We start from the raw sequence: 23,151 nt of genomic DNA on the forward strand, positions 1-23,151 counted from the left end.
ACCTTGACTGCACGGTAGGTCAAAACTCTAAACTACTAACTATTTGTCATGGTTAGCATTAAGGGGCTAGGTGTGTAACAGCCATCAGGACAGCAAAACATGGTTTTGGTGTTTTATTAGCTGTTTATAAAAAGAAAAATTAGATACACACAAAAAAATCTTTTCTACAGCTACTAGTGATTAAAATCATGAAATCACAGCTAAGCAGTATGAGTGGAAATGTGGTGTTTTCCATCAGAAACAGAAAAAATGAAAATGAATTAATTAAAAATAAACACAAAACTAATGAAACTTAACAGCATTAAACACTTTTTTGGAGCGATATCCAAAAGCCTCGGAGATGTCAGTCACGATACCCTGCAGTCTTTATTAAATCAATAATTCAGTTACGTACGGACAAGCACACACACCCTTCAGCCTTACACTGCTCCCCAGTGGTGTGAGTGCTGTTGACCCCTGGTCCTCTCAGCCGGTCCTCTCCTCCGTCTTCCCCCACAGCTAATTACACTGCCTGGAGTTTAGAGCTGACAGCCTGTCTAGGCCCCCATCTGCTGCCTGGTCTGAGCTCTTTGACAGCCTCCCCTCTCTCCTAACTGACAAAGTGATAAACTAATTAGCCTGGCTGGGCACACCGAGGTCAGGGCCCTCACCATATCCAGTGGCTCCACATAGCAGGGCTGACCCAAGTCCTCCTCCAGGGAGCTGGGGCCAGGTAGGCTGGGAGTAGAATTACTAAGGTCTGACTGATTAATGCCAAGACGCTGTCTGAGAGCCGGGCAGGCCTGAGGTACCAAAACAGCCTGTGTTAAAGACTCGTTCCACACCTGTACAATCAAATGTTATCTGCTCATTATATACCGAAGTGCAACTGTGCTAAGTTCCTCTGATAAACTGTGACTAGGAGCAGTTATGAAAACTACTCATATTTTTAAACAGACATTCAAAGGACAGACTGCAAGACTTTGTGTTAAATGTAAGAGCCGGGTTTCGCTTCACTCTAGAGCAGGGCTGTCATGGTTAACGTTACTTATATCAGGGTAACTTGCAGGTCCATGAGGTTTCTTGCAGGTCAGACGCACAAACAGAGCAGATATCTGTCACAGTTTACCTGATAGCTGAACTCAGGCTTTGGTACCAGTCGTTGAGGTTCTCCTGGTTGCTGGACATCAGTAGCAGATTGGCTCTGGGGAAGGTCAGCTGTGAAGAGATGAAACATGGTAAATGGACGGGTTCTTATATGGTGCTTTTCTCCTCTACACGAGCAATTGTACAACTCGCCTCACATAGGCACTTTCTTTCAGAGAGCAACGTGGGGTTAATGCTATGCAGACTGAACCAGACGGGGATCGAACCGCCAACCTGCCAATCAGCAGGTGACCTCCTCTACCTCGGTGGCTTTACTCTTTACAATACACCAACTACGAGCCTCAAATCCAACTATGATTTCAAAATCTGACTGGGAACCAGTTCAGATAAAACTAAATCAGATCTCGATGAAATGGGAAGAAGGACGAACCGCTGCCCGTCACTGTGCTGTTGAGCAAGGCATGGGTTTACAGTAGCTGTTGGTCCTAATGTGCTGCCAGCTGGTTCTAATACTTGATGAAGACGAGCTGCATGTGATAAGAACTTCTTCTCAGTCAAGATGTAATAAGCTGTGCGGCCAATCAGAACCAGTTTACAGCAAAAAACCCTGAAATGTAAAACAATGGAACAATAACGCACTACAAGAAAAACTGTGCTGGTGTTTTTGGGAAACCTTCTTTGATTTCACCAACTTTATTAAAATCGATCATTAAAATCTTTTCTGGAACAAATCAGAGAGTGATGTCACTCCACAGCACTGTGTACAATCACAGCAGTTCTTGCATTACAGACTTGCTGCGGGCAGATGAACCATAAAAGCTGCACACTGGGCTGCAGTTGCACAATAAAAGCTATAGGGGTCAACACAAACCAGCTAAAACTGTCTCCAGATCAGCTCCACACAAAGAAAACTGCTGCTGCTTTTAAATCCTGACTGAGTATAAAATCCAGGCATCAATTAAACTAACAAAATCTAACAACCGATTTAGAGAACACTGCATTGTTCTGGACGGTGTCTTCATATCTCTTTTGGACTTCTCTGTTCTGACAGGACTTTATATGAGTCAGTTATCAGTTCTCTTGTTCACGTTACTCAGTCCAGCTTCAGGATGTACATGCTGAACAAATCTAAGCCCAAACAAAAGGTGCTTTCAGAGCAGCACAGTTACATCAGGAAAACTGCTTAAAGATCACAATTACACCTTAAAGAGCCTTTAACATTTATCTGCAGAGACTAGTAGCTTGTTGAGCTCTGATATATCCAACTTCAGCCAGTACGGAGGCGATTACAGCTCATCAGACAATGACGATAGTCTCTTATTAGACATTAAGACTTCAAACGCACCATCATCAAAAGCACCAAGTTCAGTGAAAGGGGCCGGACTAAGTGCTGCATGATATTAGGCACTCGCTGCTTAGGGAGGGGTGGTTGCTTCTGCACAAATAGATTCCACTTCTGTTGAGATGTCGTAATTAGGAATTTGTCAGGAAATCTGACCCTCTTAGGTAGAAATGACTTTGTATAATACAGCAGCGCCTCATCACTGCACATAATTTAGCTTGATTATTTATACATCAAAGAGAATCTGTCAGGGATGTGGGAAATATTCAAGTAATGAGAGGATATTAGCAGCAGGAAGGGAGCAGAGGCGAGAGGATACAGAAAGCCGACGTATTCAGAAGGAAAAGACACAAAACGAAGAGAAAAATGGACGTCGAGCCACAAATAAGACCCAACGGGGGAGGGGGCACTGGAAATTTTAATAAAACGTTTGAGGTTTTTTTGTTTTTTCCAATACTTAGCATATAGATTGCCATGACATTTACAGCTGTCAAATTTAATTTGACTTTAATACTTCATGGCCCCGTATAAGGAGGGCCGCGGTGTGCTGACAGTCTTTTTCCTCGAGTTCACGCAGGGATCAATAATGTGTCCTTATGAGGAATTACGCGTAACGCTATCGAGTATGCGCTTGGGCCTCCGTGGTATAAGAGGCTAATGAAATGCCATTTCTGCTATTAGATAACGTGCAACGGGACGGTCACAGAGCGGCGACAGGCTGGAGGAAGACGTATTTACTGGAGGCCCAGAGGAGATGGATCTGTAGCTTAATCTGATCCAGCAACTGAGGTAACAGCAGGCGCCCATCACTGCACTCCTCAGTCCTTAAAACACACACGCACTCCCTGTAACACAGCTGTGAGTGTAATCTCTCCATCAGTTTCCTTTCATCAGTCTGTTGAAGGATGATTTTCATTCTCAGGGCTTTTAACTGAAGCCTGGCCTGGTCACGACAATCCGTCACACAGCCGTCACGTCACTGCAACTCTGCTCTGTGTGCATATCTGATCATTTCCACTGCACACTTTCACAAAATATAAAAAACGACAAGTAACGAGCATTAAAGTAGTATTTAGAAAAAATGCTGTTTTCTTTCTAGACGTCACTGAATCAGGATTTCTGAGAAGACGAATGAACTGGCTCAACGTCCTCAAACAACACATCCAAATATAAGGCTTCATACTGCCGACTAACTGAGCGCTGCTGTGTACTTGTACACAGTCTGGTTAGTCGGGATGGAACTGAGAACTGGTTCCCAGTAGGCCATCAAGTTGGAATCGTTAGCCTGCTCGCCTTAGCCTATCAGTTTAGCTCATTGATTCCAGCTGCACTTGTGCTGATTTCAGTTTGTTTGCTGGAAGAAAATAGTCACGCAGTCTAAAATATGGCAGCGTGAATATGGACCAAATTTTATTTTTATTGCACACACAACGAACACACAACGAACACAACTTCAGTGCTTTGCACAAACCGAGAATCCAGAGTGATGTTGAAGCTGAATGCAGACCTCCAACAGTGAAACAGGCGAGCAGTCAGGCTGCAGCCTCCCTGTCCACCTGTTCTTATTGCTCAAGTAGCATCACTGTGGCATCACTTTAAAGCCTCTGTGTGCGGTCGGCTTTGTGTTCACAGCTAAAGACTGAGAAAAAGATCACGCGTGTCCTCATTAGGACACGGATTCTGTAGCCTACAGGTTCAGATTGTTCTAAAGCTGCAGGCTTCACTGAAAAGCTGAACTGTTACATAAAAACTGTAATTATTAGACAACGTATTTTAGGTAAAAGTAGTGTAACTCATTACTTTCTACTGCATTACTTTTAAGAAAAGGTTTCTCTGTAAAAACAGCTCCAACGTGCACAAACGTAACCAGTTACTGTGTGTCCTGCTATGCTGGTGACTCTCAGAGAGGAGCCAATGAGAACGCAGCGAGAATCAATAGGTGATATTGATCAGAATCACCCGACTGGTTATTTTCCTCTTTATTTTTCATTGGATCGTGTTTATGATATAAACTCGTTTGCCAGACCTCTTGGATGTAAAATAAGTGTTTATTAATCATTTTAAAACGTAAACGTTTATTAATAAAAGTAAATGCATTTTTTAACCAACCTATGAAAATGTCCATGATGATCCACGTGATAAATGAAGCATGAAAGGTGCGGACATATCTCACAGTTAATCATCTGTACAGACTTTTTGCCCGTCTTGTTGTGTTTGACGGATGTTTTCCCATTTTTAACATTTGATACACTCAGTTTAAAACCTGATGGCCTGTTGGCTGAGCCCCGACAACAGCTCCAATTACTCTATAAACAAATGAAACCTGAGATGCCCGCACCTTTACTGATACGATCAGAATACTTTATTGATCCCCAGGGGAAATGATTTTTCATAAAAGTCACTTATTAATAAGTAGCTGAAAAAGAACATGTGCAAGAAGGGTGTAGCTGTTGCAGTAAACAGTGTGTTAGGTGGATGATCACATGATAACAGATAACAAAGGTAACCAAAGAGGATCCCCCCCCATAAAGAAGTAAACTGGTTATCTTTTTTGTCTGGCTCAGGAGTGTCAAACTCATTTTCCACCGTGGGAAACAAACAGCCCGCTGGACCACTGATGCTTTCTGTGCAGATGAAGTCACACACTGATGATGAAGAAACAGCTGCTGTGACAAAGAGAGAATCTGTCTGCACGACTCTTTGGACGTGAGAAATAAAAGTGTAAAATGACAGAAAGTTACAGGTTTTTTTAAACTGTAGTTGAAACTGTATTTAGTTTATTTTATGTAATTTTCAGTACTAAACTGGACACTTGAGTCTCTTTCAAGAAGGTGATTTTTTGTTCATGTTGCTTCTACTGTGGAGAACACATGAGGTCTGTACAGATGTGGAACTTTTTGTCCTCCGCGGTGGAAAATGGCTAAAACTAAAACGTGTATCACGGGTTTATCCAGCTCCTACTTTTATACATTCTGCACTCATCCTTTCAGTCTCCAGTATCATTGAAATGCAGCCAGACGCTGCTCGTTTGAGGTTTGCATTTAAATCCGGCTCGGCGTCTCTCTGAGTACCTGGCCCGTACCACTGCACCTGCTGTCTTTGGAACATCTGACCCCTTTCCTTCTTTGACATAATGGTACGATCCCAGTCTGCGATTGGCCGCGTGGCGTGACCATTAAAATAAAGTCCCACAGGGCTGAAGGTTTGACTTCCACGTACCGACGGCCCATTAATAACTGCTGTGTGAAATCATCTCGCGGCCGGATATAACTGTATCCACATCCAGCCCGTGGACTTACGTTTGACGTCCCCGGTCGGGTTTTATTGGTTTCTATGTTGTAGATCTATCAGCCAACTGTATGCTACCAGTTCTGTGACAAATGAGCTTTACTGACAGAAAACATGCAAAAATGCTTCTGACAAGCTGAGCAGACAGCAGTGGACAGCACCATCATCAGACGTGGCTGCTCTGGATCACAGGGAAGCACATTAGCAGCGCTGCATAAAGAGCTCTTTGAGCCAGAGCCTATCAGCTGAAATGAATATTGATACCATGCAGCACTGGCACTAAACACTCGCTGCATAAACGCTTTGGTTCCTTGCTCAATGACGCGCAACTCCTTGCTTTGAATGTTTCATGACAGCAGCTACATCATTTAGACACAATTTGTCAGCAAGCAGCTGTACAGAGACCTGCACGATGGATGGACCGAGCGGAGAAACACATTCAAAGTTCAACTTTTGGGCCACTTCAACAAGGATTAGAGGTGATTAGGGAGGAGAGGAAGAGGAGCACAGGTCTCCTCCAACACGCAGGACTAAATGACATTTAACGGAGCGAGGCTTGAAAACATTCAGCAAACTTCTTATTTTTACACGTTATACCACTCATCATCGAGGAACTTTAAGTAAGACAAATCAAAGCTACATACGTCAAAAGTGGAAATTAAATAATGCTCCGCTAAAGAGTCACTCATGTGTACCCTGAAATCAGTGAACAGATGTCTCCCCACCTGCCCAAGAAAACAGACAGTTTTCTTTCCAAGTTCAGCTTTTCCCAACATTTGGAAGATGGAAACAGTGCAGGGCACACACAGAGAAGAAACACAGAGAGCTCAACTCTACAATAAGAACGATGTTTCCATAACGCTCAGCCACCATCATGATGACAGTGAGGATTTACATAGTAATGGGGGAGTGGTTCATATTAATATCATCACTTTATACCTTGTTAAAAACTAGTGATTTGAAAAATGGGGACTGTATCTGTAATATGTGATATATTATAATATATCTGTAACACCTGAACAGGTAAGGTTGTAGTTTTTGTTAAAAGCCTTGAATTAAAGCTGAAAGCCTGAACTTCAATCTCATCTTAATTGTAATAATGTAAACAGGCAACATTAAAAACGTTGTGTCGTTTTCCATAATCCTTACAGCTCTAACTGCAAGAAGATACCGTTCATACAACCGTTGAGGCTGAGCCCTCTCTGCTGGTTTTTCAGGGACTAGTAGCTGGCAGACACTTACAGTGAGCAGGCCTCCCTGGCTCCGTGTGTGGCCAAACACCTTTTCTACGGTGCAGTCCTGCAGTGGATAGGCATGCTCGGCAGTAAACTTCTGTCCACTGGTGGAATGCAGGGAGCTGCAACGCTTGACCTGTAGCAGCATGTCGGAGAACAGGAAGAACATCTTAGGCTTGGCCTCTGCACCCTTTGGTGGGACCACCTTCAGCCAGCCCTCGCAGATGTACCACCTCCCTGTGACAGGAGCAAGAACAAACAGAAAACAATATTATACACATATATACATCCATCATTAGATACTCAATATGCATTTAGTCCAGACGTGGACACTGGACACCCTGCAGGTCACATTTGGCCCTTTGGTTGTCCATGACCAGTTTGCACGGGGTCAATGCGAACTTTAAACATAAACATGTATTCATTAACGGAGCCATAAGAGGGCCACATGCCAGCATACTCTTAGTGCAGGTCTCAAGGCTGGATAAATTGGGAGGGTTACATCACATTCATCCAGAATGAGTGGATCTGTCAGGCCCTGGGTGCTGTTGGCCAGCAGGGTGCTGAAACTTGTTACCGCTGGCCAAAGACAAAGAAAGAGGCAGGGGGAAAGGTGTGTCAGGAGGCGGCAGGAGAGAAGAAAGGCAGGAGTGTGGAGGTGCGAGTAGGGACTTTAAAGCCTGCCTACAAGACGGAGAGAAAGAAGGCAGATATATGTGCATGCAGGAGACTACATGGAAGCGAGGTGGATTCAAGCTGTTCCAGCATGGTGCAGAGAGCACGTGTAGGGTTAATCTTAAAAGAACAGTATGCAAATAGTCAGGATCACTTTGAAGGTGGAAATCAAAGCTGATTTTGAATGTTGTCAGTGTATGTGGCTCTCAGGCTGGCTGTCAGAGTAGCAGACTTCAGTGGACATGTAGATAAAGGGAACAGAGGTGATAATCAGGTGTTGGGTGGCCACGGTGCTAAGGAGAGAAATGCAGGACAAGGACATGGATTACATGGTAATGGATTTTTGAAAAGGATGGAAATACTTGTGGTCAAGACATTTTAAGAAGCGGGAAGAACATAGGTGACATATAACAGCAAAGGGAGGTGCACAAAGGTGGATTATATCTTATGCAGAAAGGCCAAACTGAGAGAGATATAAGACTAGAAAGTGGTGGCAGGTAGACAGCACCGGACGTTTTTAGGATGACTGCAGAAATCAAGACGAGGAAGTGAAGGCGGAGTCGAGGATTAAATGGCAAAAGCTCAAGGAGCAGTTGAGACAGCCGGGTTCAACGTGGGGCGAGATTACATCAGGGATCTACTCTGGGTCTGTTTGCAGTGGCGATGCACGGATTGGCAGATGAGGTCAGGCAGGAGTCTTAGTGGCCTATGACAACTGCAGATGAGACTGTAGGGAGCAGATTGAAGAGCGCCTGAAGATGTGGAGGTTTGCTCTGAAGAGAAGAGGAATGAAAGTCAGAAGCAGCAAGACAGAATATGTGTGTGAACGGGGAGACGGGTTTAACAACAGGCATGCAAGAACAGAGGCAGAGAAACTAGACCAGTTTAAACACCTGGGTCAACCAGCTAAAGAGATGGACAGCGCACAAGAAATCTGAATCGCCATTATGAACTAAACATGCAGCGAAATACACAAAGCTGACCAACGCAGACCGAGAACAGACATCTGAACCTTTGCTTACCAATGTACTTACCACCCAGCGATGACGTCAAAACCAACTTTGTGATTTCACATAAAATAACAAAAACCAATAAACTATTCTTAAAAACTCTCCATCAGAGGCTAATTTGGTGGCCTTTGCCATTCTAATATACACTAAGGTGTTACAATCATGGGCGTCCAAATCTGTAATGGAAAAACATGTTGGACGGGAGGGGCGGGGCTATGTGCTCGGCCCCAACCAGTCGCAGTAGATGGCCCCGCCCCTCCCTGAACCTGGTTCTGCCGGAGGTTTCTTCCTGTTAAAACTGAGTTTTTCCTTCCCACTGTCGCCAAAGTGCTTGCTCACACAATCACAGAGTTTTTGCATTTCAAACTCTATTGCAGTAGTGTAGTGGTAGTGTTACTGAGATGTTGGCACTATTTGGATTCACAAATATTCTCAGGGGTGAACGAGTCCACATACAGATCCTCTCTCGTGTCATCCTCTTTATTTCCACCTCAGACACTGAACCTGTAATAAACTCAAAGGTAAAGCACACTAGATTTCTTCCTAAAAACCAAATAAACTGAAAAGCTGCTGATGAAGAAGTTAAACTACAAGCAAGACAGCAAAAACACTTTCAGACTTCTCACATCCACATTTAGTTTCCAATTGTTTTTCAGAATGTTGATTATATCCTGATAAAACACTGAAAATAGTAAAAATAAATGTTTTTACGGAGTCTTTTTCACAGCTTCATTGGCTCATTGTGTTACCAGGAGGAGTTTATTAGTATTTATTGGTGCAGTTGTTCATAACAGGCCCAGTTTCTCATATGGCCACTTGGAAAAATAATTGCCCACTAGGGCTGGGCCATATTATACCGTTCACGGTAATACCGGTATAATGTTAGGCAACGATAGGAAAATGAAATATCGCCATAGAATATGAGTAAAACGCGCATGCGCAGTGCCTTTGTTTTCATACGCACATGGCCGATTGTTGAGTGAAACAGATGAACCAGAATTGGTTTGTAAAAATAGTGCAAGTTCAGTGATGTGGAACTGGTTTGGTGTTTGTCCGTCAGATACACAACAAAGCACATTTCTTTGCAGAACATGCAAGCGGCCGTCGTTATTGTCGGACTAAGATGCTCTTAAATCTGGGAGTAATCTGGGTCCTAAACTCCGTACTCCTCAGTTCAAACGAACACTGCAGCATCACTGAGAGTTAAAAACTGTCTAAATTCTTTCATCTTTAATAAAACGATCAGCATTGCTGCTTTACCAGGTGTAACTATGAAGTTTAACTTCCAGGCATCCATGAAAACAAAATTTATTACATTTAACGGAGTTAGAAGTTAGCAGGAAGCTAGCGGAAGTTAGCTCGCTAGTTTCGCTAGTTACCTAAGCATGATATAGCATGTTCTGACTGAGAGATTTCTGAAAAAAATCAAACGTACAGCTCTGCTATCACTTCCAACATAAATGAAGACAGGAAACTAAACAGCAGTGACGTTTGTAGGGTTACTGAAGTTGGGCTAGCTGGTATATAATCATGTGCTACGTGATCGCTAGCGACACAGCTATGTTAGCATAACATAAACAGTGAAGCTGGAGGACGAACACTAACACTTTTCCACTTATAAAAGTTAACGTGAAGGTTCCTCATGGTTAGAGACAAATGCAATCGCATGGCAGGATGCTGTAAACGGACCAAACTTCAGTCAGGAGAACAACTGAGATAATCCATCCACAATACGAGGTTAGTCATTAATATACTGCAACAACATGGGAATAGAGCAGCTGCCAGAGAATTCAACATTAATGAATCAATGGTACAGAAGTGGAGGAAGCAAGAAGAATGAGTTTAATAAAGTTTGATTTATCTGACTGCTTTGTTTCGCTTAATGTGCGTTATAATCCCGTGCACCTTATGGTCCGAAAAATACGTACTGCACACTGCAGTTTAATGTTGCAAAGCAGCTCTTTTTAACTTCAGTGGATATTATACATGGTTATGCTCAGGATATGTCAGCCCATTTCTACTGGAAATGCCTTTTGGTTAAACTTTCAGCAAGGAATTTGCATTTGCACTGTTACATTTTTATAAAGCTTTAATGTACATAAAAACCAGCTTCTTGTTTAAATGAAAATAAATGGAAGGTTGTCTTTTTGCGCTAGTAATGTTGTGGAGTTGTATTTTGTCTCGCATCAATTATATCGTCTGTTATATCGTTATCGCAAATTTTCAAATATATATCGTGATAAATATTTTTGGCCATATCGCCCTGCTCTATTGCCCACCACTGGTTTTACTCTGTGACATCCATTAAAACTGCTCTGACTACTTTTAATAATAAAAATAATAATAAATACTAATTTGTCAAACATTTAGTGATCTTTGAACACTGTGAAGTTATCCCCATTTCGATTCAATTGCATGTATATAGTGCCAATCACAACAACCGTCACCTGAGGCCTCAAACTCTGTGCAGCACATCAATTTCATGCTATTGGAACCATGTTAAACTGCATTGTCCCTCTTAAGTAGATAACTGAAATTGAAATTCAAGGCACTTTATATTGTAGTGTAAAGACCCCATAATCTTAGAAAGAAAACTACAACAATATTTTGCCTTCTACAACGAGAAGAAGTAATTTCTAGTATTTCGGTGTGGTCGCTGAGGAAAACTCATCTCTTTCACTGTGATTGGCAGCAGGATGCTGATAGCTAATAAGCAAGCAGGGCTGACATTTGGATATATAAGATTAAAATTTATCCTGAGTCCAGGGCGTTTTTGTAATTGCCCGAGCAAATAGCCTGTGATTGCAGTGAGCCCGAGTGGCCGAAGCTGTGCCTCTGGGGCTCGGAGAGGACATTTTCAGCTACAGACAAGTCCAGTGAGATTAAGTGGCTGGGCCGAGTGGGGATCAAATTGCTTTTAAAATGCCTCTCAAACAGAAAAACAGTCAAGACACATGCTATGACACTTTGTGGTGTTGTGTGAAGCCCGGAGATTAAATCTAATTTAAATAAAATCTTATACATAACATAACTGAAAACAATAGAATCATTTTAATAAGTTTAACAAAGAAAATCAGCAGAATTATTACAAACGGAAACAGCTGATTACAAAAACAATAACTGACTTTAGCAGCATTCACTCAGAAAACAATGTAAGAAAAAAGAAGAAAGAGCAAAGAAGGACAAGGACAAACGTGCGCTGGAGGGAAAAATAAAAACCCACATATCAAACCAGCCCAGGTCTTTCTCCCAAAATATTTGTTCTAGTGCAAATAATCCCTTTAATGTGTATCAGCAAAATAGACTCATTCTCCACCTCAGATCTCTAAAATAAATGAACTCACAGATGCTGGACTCTTTCTCCATGTGGTAAAGTGGACGGTACAGGTCTATTTTCCAGCAGCCATAAGCAGAGAATTGGCAGGGTTCGGCATTTTGGGGCTGGGGTTTGTTGTTTTTGGTTTTCCTTCTTTGTCCCTTATGATCATCAATCATAATCATTCGCGGGTCGATCTGCCAGGCTGGCTTGACATTCTCGCCCCACCTTGGGGTGGAGTCTTCCTGGCAGTTGTCCTTCCCGCACCTGTTCTAACGCGTCTTTTCCACAAGCAGCCACTTGGCCCAGCTTGGCTCGGCCTGACTTTTAGTGTTCAAAGTATTATTGTAGGATCTGAAAACATAAAGCACTGAGGTGACAGCTGTTGTGACTTGGCGCTATATTAAAAAATTTAATTGAAGAAGTTGACCTGTTTCACGTACAGGGAGTGCAGAATTATTAGGCAAATGAGTATTTTGTCCACATCATCCTCTTCATGCATGTTGTCTTACTCCAAAGCTGTATAGGCTCGAAAGCCTACTACCAATTAAGCATATTAGGTGATGTGCATCTCTGTAATGAGAAGGGGTGTGGTCTAATGACATCAACACCCTATATCAGGTGTGCATAATTATTAGGCAACGTCCTTTCCTTTGGCAAAATGGGTCAAAAGAAGGACTTGACATGCTCAGAAAAGTCAAAAATAGTGAGATATCTTGCAGAGGGATGCAGCAGTCTCAAAATTGCAAAGCTTCTGAAGCGTGATCATCGAACAATCAAGCGTTTCATTCAAAATAGTCAACAGGGTCGCAAGAAGCGTGTGGAAAAACCAAGGCGCAAAATAACTGCCCGTGAACTGAGAAAAGTCAAGCGTGCAGCTGCCAAGATGCCACTTGCCACCAGTTTGGCCATATTTCAGAGCTGCAACATCACTGGAGTGCCCAAAAGCACAAGGTGTGCAATACTCAGAGACATGGCCAAGGTAAGAAAGGCTGAAAGACGACCACCACTGAACAAGACACACAAGCTGAAACGTCAAGACTGGGCCAAGAAATATCTCAAGACTGGTTTTTCTAAGGTTTTATGGACTGATGAAATGAGAGTGAGTCTTGATGGGCCAGATGGATGGGCCCGTGGCTGGATTGGTAAAGGGCAGAGAGCTCCAGTCCCACTCAGACGCCAGCAAGGTGGAGGTGGAGTACTGGTTTGGGCTGGTATCATCAAAGATGAGCTTGTGGGGCCTTTTCGGGTTGAGGATGGAGTCAAGCTCAACTCCCAGTCCTACTGCCAGTTTCTGGAAGACACCTTCTTCAAGCAGTGGTACAGGAAGAAGTCTGCATCCTTCAAGAAAAACATGATTTTCATGCAGGACAATGCTCCATCACACGCGTCCAAGTACTCCACAGCGTGGCTGCAAGAAAGGGTATAAAAGAAGAAAAACTAATGACATGGCCACCTTGTTCACCTGATCTGAACCCCATTGAGAACCTGTGGTCCATCATCAAATGTGAGATTTACAAGGAGGGAAAACAGTACACCTCTCTGAACAGTGTCTGGGAGGCTGTGGTTGCTGCTGCACGCAATGTTGATGGTGAACAGATCAAAACACTGACAGAATCCATGGATGGCAGGCTTTTGAGTGTCCTTGCAAAGAAAGGTGGCTATATTGGTCACTGATTTGTTTTTGTTTTTGAATGTCAGAAATGTATATTTGTGAATGTGGAGATGTTATATTGGTTTCACTGGTAAAAATAAATAATTGAAATGGGTATATATTTGTTTTTTGTTAAGTTGCCTAATAATTATGCACAGTAATAGTCACCTGCACACACAGATATCCCCCCTAAAATAGCTAAAACTAAAAACAAACTAAAAACTACTTCCAAAAACATTCAGCTTTGATATTAATGAGTTTTTTGGGTTCATTGAGAACATGGTTGTTGTTCAATAATAAAATTATTCCTCAAAAATACAACTTGCCTAATAATTCTGCACTCCCTGTAAAATTAGAACTGGTCATGAGATTATTCTTTTTGCCATTTCGTAGTCACACCCTGTTATGAAGCTTTTAGCACAACTTAGTAAATGCATAACATGTCAGTGTTCTTGCTTAGGCAGTCATGTGTAACCAGTGTCCCTCATGCTGAAACTGTATCCTGTAGGGTCGGGCGATGTGTAAAAATTTTCCAACCGACAATCGTCAGTCCAGTAATCGACGATGGGCAGTATACTCGCTCATGCGCAGACTTTTTGATGGGCGGGGCAATGTGATCATGCACGGACTGATTTGCGCAATTACAACACAGAAGGAGTCCGAACATGGACGAACTAATTTCCCCACAAAAAACAAACAAACAAAAACAAAATGCTGTCAGCGTTTATGCAGCTTAAATGCAATTAAAATCTTTAACGCGCCGACTCATCTGGAGTGCAGAGTAACAAACTTTGGACAAACTGACAAAATGCATTGACAGACATTTCAGGGATTTTGACTCCGTATGCGCACAGATGGGTTCATTGTTAATCGCGTTAGTCTTGATGACGGCGCGTTGATGCTGACAGCACAAAAAAAAAAAAAAAAAAAAAATTCTGTTGACTGCTTCTATTAGCTCCGTCATTATTAGCAAACTTACTCATGGGCAAATAAATAAATCGTCCCTGTAATAACGATCGATGAAAGCCTCAGCCTATCATCGATAGCTGATAAATTTGTCCAATCGCCCAACCCTAGTATCCTGTTCATCAGACGTGTCCGAGGCCAGGGCCCTATTTCAGGAAGCCGGTTTAGAGCAAACTCTGAGTAAGTATATCCTGAGTTAACGGAAACTCTGGGTTTTCGGTTTCACAAAGCGAGTTTAGATTAATTCTGAGCGAGTTACTATGACGACACACTCCGTGAAGCTAACCTGCCCCCTAGCAGGTTTACTTCAACTAACCCTGACCTTCTCCGCCTCTTTGTCGGTGATACTTGAACTACTACTTAAAGTTTACATTTATTCTCACGGTTCCCAGGCGTGATTGGCTGTACAGATGGCACTCACATTCCAATCATTGCTCCTTCAGTAAATGAAGGAGACTATGTGAACAGGAAGTCTTTCCACAGCATTAATGTACAGGTACATAGTTCCCTGTAGCATTTCAAACTAACAAATTATTTCATTATAGTAATGGATGCTAATTTGTGTTCTCTGCACTGTGAAGATCATATGTGATGCTGCCAACATTATCACAAATATGGAAGCCAACTGCTCAGCCTCTGTGAGTGGTGGTGGTGGAGGACCCCCACCTGTTTTTCGGGCCTCCGCTTTTTTTCTGTTGGCTATAACGGGTCACATTTGAGCATACAGAGTAAGCAAATATGTACTTGTAATGTGCTCAGATAATTTCAATAAGTGCTTACAGAGGGGAAATTAATGTAGCCTCTAACTGCAATTGATTTACATCGGACAAACAGACCAAGCACTATGGCTCATAATACAATTACACCTTACCTGTTTGGACTATATTTTTATATTTCATTTTTACTTGCTGCCAGGAACGTTTGGGGCCTGTTGGGTTGCACCTGCGCTCACATCACATCACAAAATAAAATGTATGAAATAAAAAATAAAATAATAAAATAAAATAACGTGTTAAATGGGTGGAAATCCCTAGATCAATGTTTAAATTAACACTCACGCATTGACTCTGTCGGCTATGTTTTGCCATGCATGCTCTCTTTCTTTTGCAGCTGAGGCTGTGTTACTTTTTTTCCGCAAAATTTGCATGTTATCAGCATATGCTGCCATCAGAATTTCGGCCTCAAGCGCTGTGAAATACATTGACCGCGCCTTCTTTCCCTCCGTCTCCATGGTGACTCGCTTAATCTGTGCTCCACTAATCAGGGCTTTATGTATCCTCGTGCGCGCGCTTAACTTGGGGTTAAAGCAACTCCGCGTTGACTGAACTAATTGTTATCAGCCTTTCTGAAACCGAATATTCCGAGTTGGACAGTTCGGGGTTACTCAACCCTGCGTATCGTTTTTCACTCTGAGTTTTCTAAACCGGCTTCCTGAAATAGGGCCCAGGAGAATAACAGATCCAGCAGACTGAGGGTAAGTCAGGGTTAGTGTTGGTGGGTGTGTCGAGTCCGCACGTACTTCATCCTCATTGTTTGGGAGTGGCCAGTGTTGGGGGCGTTGTACTAAGCTCCACTGAAATCTACTGAATTGTTGAATGCAAGAGTAGAAAGATTGAACAATACTACAGCTGTCAAGTCAGTAAAATATCAAAGTAATCAATCAAATCGCAGATATAACTCATAACATGTATTTTTGTATAACAATGGATATTGATAAAGAATGAGCAGAAAAATCATATTTTTAACAACCATCCACTCATTTTCTTTGTGTCCAACACGGAGACAGACAACCACTTGTGCTCACATGCATACATGGACAGTGTTTTCTGTGCTAGAACTATTTCATCACTCTCTTAAGTGACTTCGTCAGTCTCAGCTGGCTGCAGTTTGTCTTAACCTTTTACACGGTATATCTGCCTGCCTAAAACACTGACCAACAATGAGCCATGAGGTCAGTTTCATGATCAATAATATGCAAAATGTCACTGCCATGATCAACAGCCACAAGTCCCGTTCACAGAGAGCGGGGGGTGGCTGCAGCATCGTAAGACGTTAAAATATGTCATCTAGCCTTCTCCTTGGTTCAGAGATGAGCGTTCACTTTTTCACGTAAATGATTTAACTTTGACTCGACTCCCCATTGAGTTCAACTAATCATCAACTGAGAGATTAAAAAATCCTCTTCTTGTTAGAATATCTGTGTATAATATAACGTAATAGTAGGGCTGCTCGATTATGGCAAAAATGATAATCACGATTATTTTCACTGAAATTGAGATCACGATTATTTGACGATATTTATTTAACCCTTTAAGACCTACTATAGAACCAAGTCCGCCAGAGCTTATATTAGTTTTTTACATGTTGTAGTGCCATTTGTGGGAGCATTTCAAGTTGCTATGCAACTGTTATAGCCCATATTTTAATAATATGTATGCATTAAGTCCATAGTAATTACATTAATTGCAAAAAAGTGCAATAAACTACAAAAAAAATTGAAAATCGCTTTTGTTTTGTTTACATATATTTCTACTTGGAGAAGTTTAAGAGGTTTATCCCTCAAAACTTTAAATACAATAAAGTTGCAAAAAATAGTTTCCCACCACAGGAAATTTATTTTGAGTGTCTTCATAGTTTTATTTTGGAGATACAGCAATTTTTATATACTGCAGGAAAAACAAAAAACAATCCTATGATGCAAATTTGCAAAGAAAACAGCAGGTGCATCATTTCACTGTGGGAAGTGTTACGAACAGCTGATCGGATCGGCAAAGCATGTTTCTGGAATATTATGTTTTTGTTCCTGCAAGCGCTTTTTATGCAGTTTTTGCAAAGCTTTATGTGGAAGGAAACCGTGACCGAGGACAAGCTGATGGCATCAGATGTAAGTACAACTCCTCCGGTTTCATATGCAAAACAAATTATTGTGCTAGCTTACACGGTTCAGGTTCTACAGGGATTTAAAAATAGTTACGCAAAACGGAGCGTGCTGCTCTGACCGGCTTTAAAGGGTTAACAATGACTTTAAAAAAATAATATAAAATAGTGTGCAACACCACTGAAGTTTTTTTTTTTTTTTTTAACTCTTTTCAACCAACGGCAGTCACTCTCCAAATAACTTCTGCTTAGCTTTCCGAGCTTCCCTCGGGTCCTCTTAATCAGCGGTCTCCACCCTTTTTTGCGCCACGGACGGTTTATGCCCGACAATATTTTCACGGACCGGCCTTTAAGGTGTCGCGGATAAATGAGGGAGGGGCTAATAATCGGCTCAGTCATTTTTAATGATCGTTGAAAGCCCAGATCGTAATCGTGATTAAAATTCGATTAATTGAGCAGCCCTACGTAATAGCTGTTATATTGAACTCAATATAAAAGAAATGTATGATTTTTGCACTTTAAAGACAATTCAGTACAGAATAACTTTTCTACTTTCTATTTATTGAAGCTTGTATTAATCATAATGTAATGTGATTAGAAAAAACAGACAGAGAAATGGTAGATGATGCATAAGGAAACTTGTGTGAAACTATCAATAACATAAAGGACACAAGGGGAGAATCCATGTGAAGCACGATATAAAATGTGAGACATCTTTGTTTTAAAATAAAGGAACAGACAGGCAGACATAAAGCTGTGGCCTCCCAGGGAAAGAGGCTGCTGCCTGCTGCACTGATGTCCCATTGATTCAGGCTTTGTGGCGCACAAACACCCCCCCATCTCCTACAGAGCTACTTAATATGTTTGAGGGGCTCCAATGCTTCTCATCTGTCAAAGGCAGCTTTTCTTTTACCCACATTAGAGGTGGCATTGGTGGGGAGGAAGGAGAATGAGTCGGTGTGGGGTTGCGGGGTGAGGTGGTACTCCTGCAGCTCTGAAGTCTGCCTGGTGGGACCAGAGCTTTATTGGCTGGAAAGGAAGCTGACAGCAGAGTTTTGAGGGCCTGAGAACTTGGATGAGAGAAAGCTTTTGAAACTAATGCCCACATCGGCATTAGAAAGAAGAGCTGCTATTCAGCCGCCACTTCCAGCCCGTACAACACAAACAGCCACACATACTCACGGAAAACACGCCTTCATATCCAAGCACACAAACACAGACTCAGGACATCATGCATACATGTATTTCCTCAAATCCAGCACACACTCCCAGACAACACATTTTGGCTTCCTTTTTAACTTTGAGTCCACGAGATGACTGGTCGTGGGGGACAGTGGCAGCAGCGACATCCAGGACAAATACCAGCAGGGCGTGGAGTGGCTGGAAGCACAGGGCTGTGGGGAAATAACAGAACAGAACCTGATGGTTCACTAATTATTATTGATATGATGTGTAGCATACACTATACTGATTATTTGCTTTAATCCAAAGAGTTTAATATGCCGGCCCACAGCTTCAAATCTTCTGTGAAGGTTGACCATTATTCCAGGAGCACTTGTGAGGTCAGAAACTGATGAAGGAGGCTGTAGGGAAGGACTCCGGCTGGTCAAGATCTTCCACACCAAGCTCAGGAAGGGGCCATCCTTAAAATTGTTCCCACAAAGTTGGGAGCATGAAATGGTCCAAAATGTCTTTGCTCCAGCATTATGAGTTCCTGTCACTGGAACTAAGGGGCCTCAGACTAAAATCCCACCTCCACCATCCTGGGCACAGTGCAGGCAGCACCATTCCCCTGACAACTGCTAAACCAAGACTCATCCATCGGATCGCCGGGCAAAGAAACACCGTCACAGAGACCACATCTCCACTTCCACTTCCAGTGGCAGCGTGCCACCACACACGACACTTTGCATTGTGGTTAGTGAAACTTGGATGCAGCTGCTCAGCCATGGAAACCAAGAGGTCACATGGAGTTTGGAGGTCTGTAGTGACTGACTTTATTGAAACTTAGTGACCTCTACTCAATGTGCCGCAGCCTTCTCTGACGCTGTGATCTTACACGGCCTCCCACTTTGTGGCCGAGTTGCCGTCTTTCCCAGTTTTCCACAAACAGCTGTAGAATATTTAGTAATGAGGAAATCTCACGATTGGACTTGTTGCACACTTCTAAATAAGGCTCTGCTATTTATGAATTTTGAACAGTACGGATGAGTTTCTTCTTAATGACCTCACTTCCCCTTTAGTTTATGTGTGCTGGTCTGGTTTTCCTCTCTCCCCCAGTGTGTCCCAGAAGGCATAGATGCATGCATGCAATAGATGCAGCAACAGAGAAGATGTATAGAGGTAGTTCTTGAAGGAGATCAAAGGAATATTTAATGAGAGGATCTAACCTGGAGCCAACACCTTCATCTTTCTCCCTTTCAGCAGTTTCTGCACACGGCAAAGCTCCAAGTGGTTCTCATGGTGCCGGGTATTGTCGTCAATACGCTGGGACACCTCACACACGACAGTCACTGCTCCTAAAACACAAACAGTTTTTTCAGTGTAACTGCTTTATATGATATGTCTGGCTAAAAGAAGTAAAAACAAAGTCACAGCGTATTATTTTGTAGCGCATGTCTCATGGTCTGAAATATAAATCTAAAGACTGACAAAGAACAGCAAAAACATTCATTGGTATATTTGCAAATATTACAATGATGGTTGTAAAGCACAGTGACGAATAAAAGCTATTAGTGTGAAAATGACTGCAGCACAATGTTTTTTATTACAGTGTTTTAAAAAGATGGAAGTCTTAGTGGCAGGTGCACCAGAGTGACCATTTTGGCTCATAAAGCACAATAATAATTATAATAATAATATGATGATGAAGTATGGTGATTTGTGGGGTTCCTCACAGAAAATAATAAGTAAAAGGGAACTCCTACTGAACATCTCATTTCGTGTGAGCCTGTTCGAATATGAATTTTGTCAGAAATGTGCACATCCAAGATTTTGACTATTAACAGCTATGTTCAGTACTGTAACACTTTAAAACATACTGCTGGCTGTTAATAAATACACATATATAATACACCTATAGAAATGTAAGTATTTCCCAGTCATAACACCTGACCTGCATACTCCAAAAAAAAGAAATCAACTGAAAAAAACAGACATGTTCAAATTTAACACTATGAGTTCATAAAGCAATGCTTACTTTCATTTTGACAGTCCAGACTTGAGAATTTGCACGAGTAGATTTTGTTAGAATTGCCACAGTTGTTGGGAAAATATGAACAGGTAGAGATGGAGGCTCATTGCTGCTGAAGTTCAGGCTGTGGCTGCTGGGCCGGGTTCAGCACTCAGCTTTAACATTCTTGGCTAGCTTAGTGTTAGCAGGCTGTCTGTGCAGATACTTGCAACGAGCCAAAGGTTTGCTTGCAGTATAATGCAGTTGTTTCTATCCTGATGCAGCTTCCAGTGTAACATTGCGCTCTTATCCATTTGTGCAATGAAAATAAAAGCATGTCCACGTCCAGGTTCTAGATTGCACGACTATTTTACTGCTCTGGCACACAAACTGAAATCAGCTGATTGTAGTTCAAGTGGAATCAATAAGATGAATCAATGGGCAAACAGGCTAACAATTCCAAAGAATTGAACCACCCAGTATAACTCCACTCTTGGCGGTCAGCTCTCCAAGTCAAGTTACTTTTTTGTTGTTGTACCGAGTTAAATGGTAAATGGTCTGTATTTGTAAAGCGCTTTACTTGGTCCCTAAGGACCCCAAAGCGCTTTAATAATAATGGATAATAATAATAATGGATACTTTATTGATCCCCATGGGGAAATTACTTGTTTTTCTCTGCATTTGACCCATTCACTCAGTGAAGCAGTGGGCAGCCCACTAAGCAGGCGCCCGGGGAGCAGTGTGTAGGGACGGTACCTTGCTCAGGGGTACCTCAGGGTAGCCGTTAAGTGGATTCGAACCGCCGACCTTCCGATCATGGGGGTCCACCCATTCACACACACATTCACACACTGATGATGGCAGCTACATTGTAGCCACAGCCGCCCTGGGGCGCACTGACAGAGGCGAGGCTGCCGGACACTGGCGCCACCGGGCCCTCTGACCACCACCAGTAGGCAACGGGCGAAGTGTCTCGCCCAAGGACACAACGACCAACACTGTTGGAGCCGGGGCTCGAACCGGCAACCTTCCGATTACAAGGCAAACTGCCAACCCTTGTATAGTGTTAAGACACACTATACAAAAGTTCGCTATGATCGCATGACCTTATTACAACTGAGAGAGCGCAGTGCTTCCTGGAATCCTACCCTGAGCTATCAGGCTGTACTGACTCGACGCTAGGCCGGCCCCTGACTGGGAGCCCTCCTAGGAACAGGCCGAAGCAGAGGCGAGGCAGTCGGGGAGCAGCTGACCAGAAGCTCAGCCCTTTGGTTAGCAACGAAAGGCTAACCCTCCCGGTCATACTGTTCAGTCCCTGGAAAATAAAATGGACGACTCCAGGCCTGGATTTCTACACAGAAGGAGATTCAGGATTGTTCCATATTGTGTTTCTGCGAAACCTGGCTGGGGGAAAGGACACCCGACGAGGCACTAACAACAGGCGGCTACACAGTCTTCAGGAAGGACCGGTGTACTGCGGATAGCGGTAAGACTCCTGGTGCAGGAACAGCTGCCCTCCTCAGACAATCATGGTGTACTCACTGTAAGATCATTTGACCCTGAAGCTAACGCCATTGTACCTGCCCAGAGAATTGCAATGCATCACTGTGAGTGTTGTGTACATACCCCCCTGCACTGAAGAGGAGGCTGCATTAAAGGAGCAACATGACATGATTAATAATAATAATAATGGATTGCATTTATATAGCGCTTTACAATGCCACTATTCATTCACTCTCACATTCACACACCAGTGGAGCAGCTACAGTTGTAGCCACAGCTGCCCTGGGGCAGACTGACAGAAGCCAGGCTGCCATATCACGCCATCGGCCCCTCTGGCCAACACCAGGATTAATGAATATGAAAACACATATCCTGATGCCGCTGTTATCATTCTGGGAGATTTTAACCACTGCAATCATGGGAAAAACATGCTCAAACCACATTAGTTTGTGACCTTCCCCACCAGGAGAAATGAACACTGGACCACTGCTCCAGCAACCAGGGCTGGGCCATATCATACCGTTCACAGTGATACCGGTGTAATGTTGGGCAACGATAAGAAAATGAAATATAACGATAGAATATGGGTAAAACGCGCATGCGCAGTGCCTTTATTTACATACGCACATGGCTGTGACGGAGAATGAGAAGAGCGAAAGTGGATCGTTGAATGAAACAGATGAACCTGAACTGGTTTGTAAAAATGCTGCAGCTTCACTGGTGTGGAACTGGTTTAGCTTTCGTCCGTCAGATACACAACAAAGCACTATTTTTGGTAGCGCATGCTAGCGGGCCGTCGTTATTACCGTATTGTTTGGAAAATACGGCGCACTTAAAATCAATCCTTTGATTTTTCTGAAAGTCGACAGAGCCCCTTATAATCCCGTGTGCCTTATGTATGAACTCTGGTTGTGTTTACTGACCTCGAAACGATTTTATGTGCACGGCGCTCGAAAATGTTTCAGTACGACTTTGCTAAGCTACGAAGCTGCACTTGATGGATTGTCGGAGCATTACGGCTATCGTA

The 23,151-nt window shown here is 42.8% G+C and overlaps 1 protein-coding gene across 2 annotated transcripts in view; it reads right to left on the minus strand.

Annotated features, from left to right (window-relative positions):
- The window catches only part of arhgef39 (Rho guanine nucleotide exchange factor (GEF) 39), a 74,841-nt gene that overhangs the window by 6,455 nt on the left and 45,235 nt on the right, over positions 1-23,151 (minus strand). For both annotated transcript variants that reach the window (XM_085437726.1, XM_085437728.1), the window contains 3 exons: positions 19,840-19,968; positions 6,959-7,188; positions 1,109-1,197 (listed from right to left, as the gene is read on the minus strand). In XM_085437726.1, the coding sequence (XP_085293852.1) occupies positions 1,109-1,197; positions 6,959-7,188; positions 19,840-19,968 (448 nt within the window). The remainder of the gene's footprint in view (positions 1-1,108; positions 1,198-6,958; positions 7,189-19,839; positions 19,969-23,151) is intronic.

This window comes from Copadichromis virginalis, linkage group LG17 (assembly GCF_057382275.1).
Source record: "Copadichromis virginalis isolate Kocher_CV1m ecotype Utaka linkage group LG17, C_Virginalis_male_GT1.1, whole genome shotgun sequence".
Lineage (NCBI taxonomy): Eukaryota > Metazoa > Chordata > Actinopteri > Cichliformes > Cichlidae > Copadichromis > Copadichromis virginalis.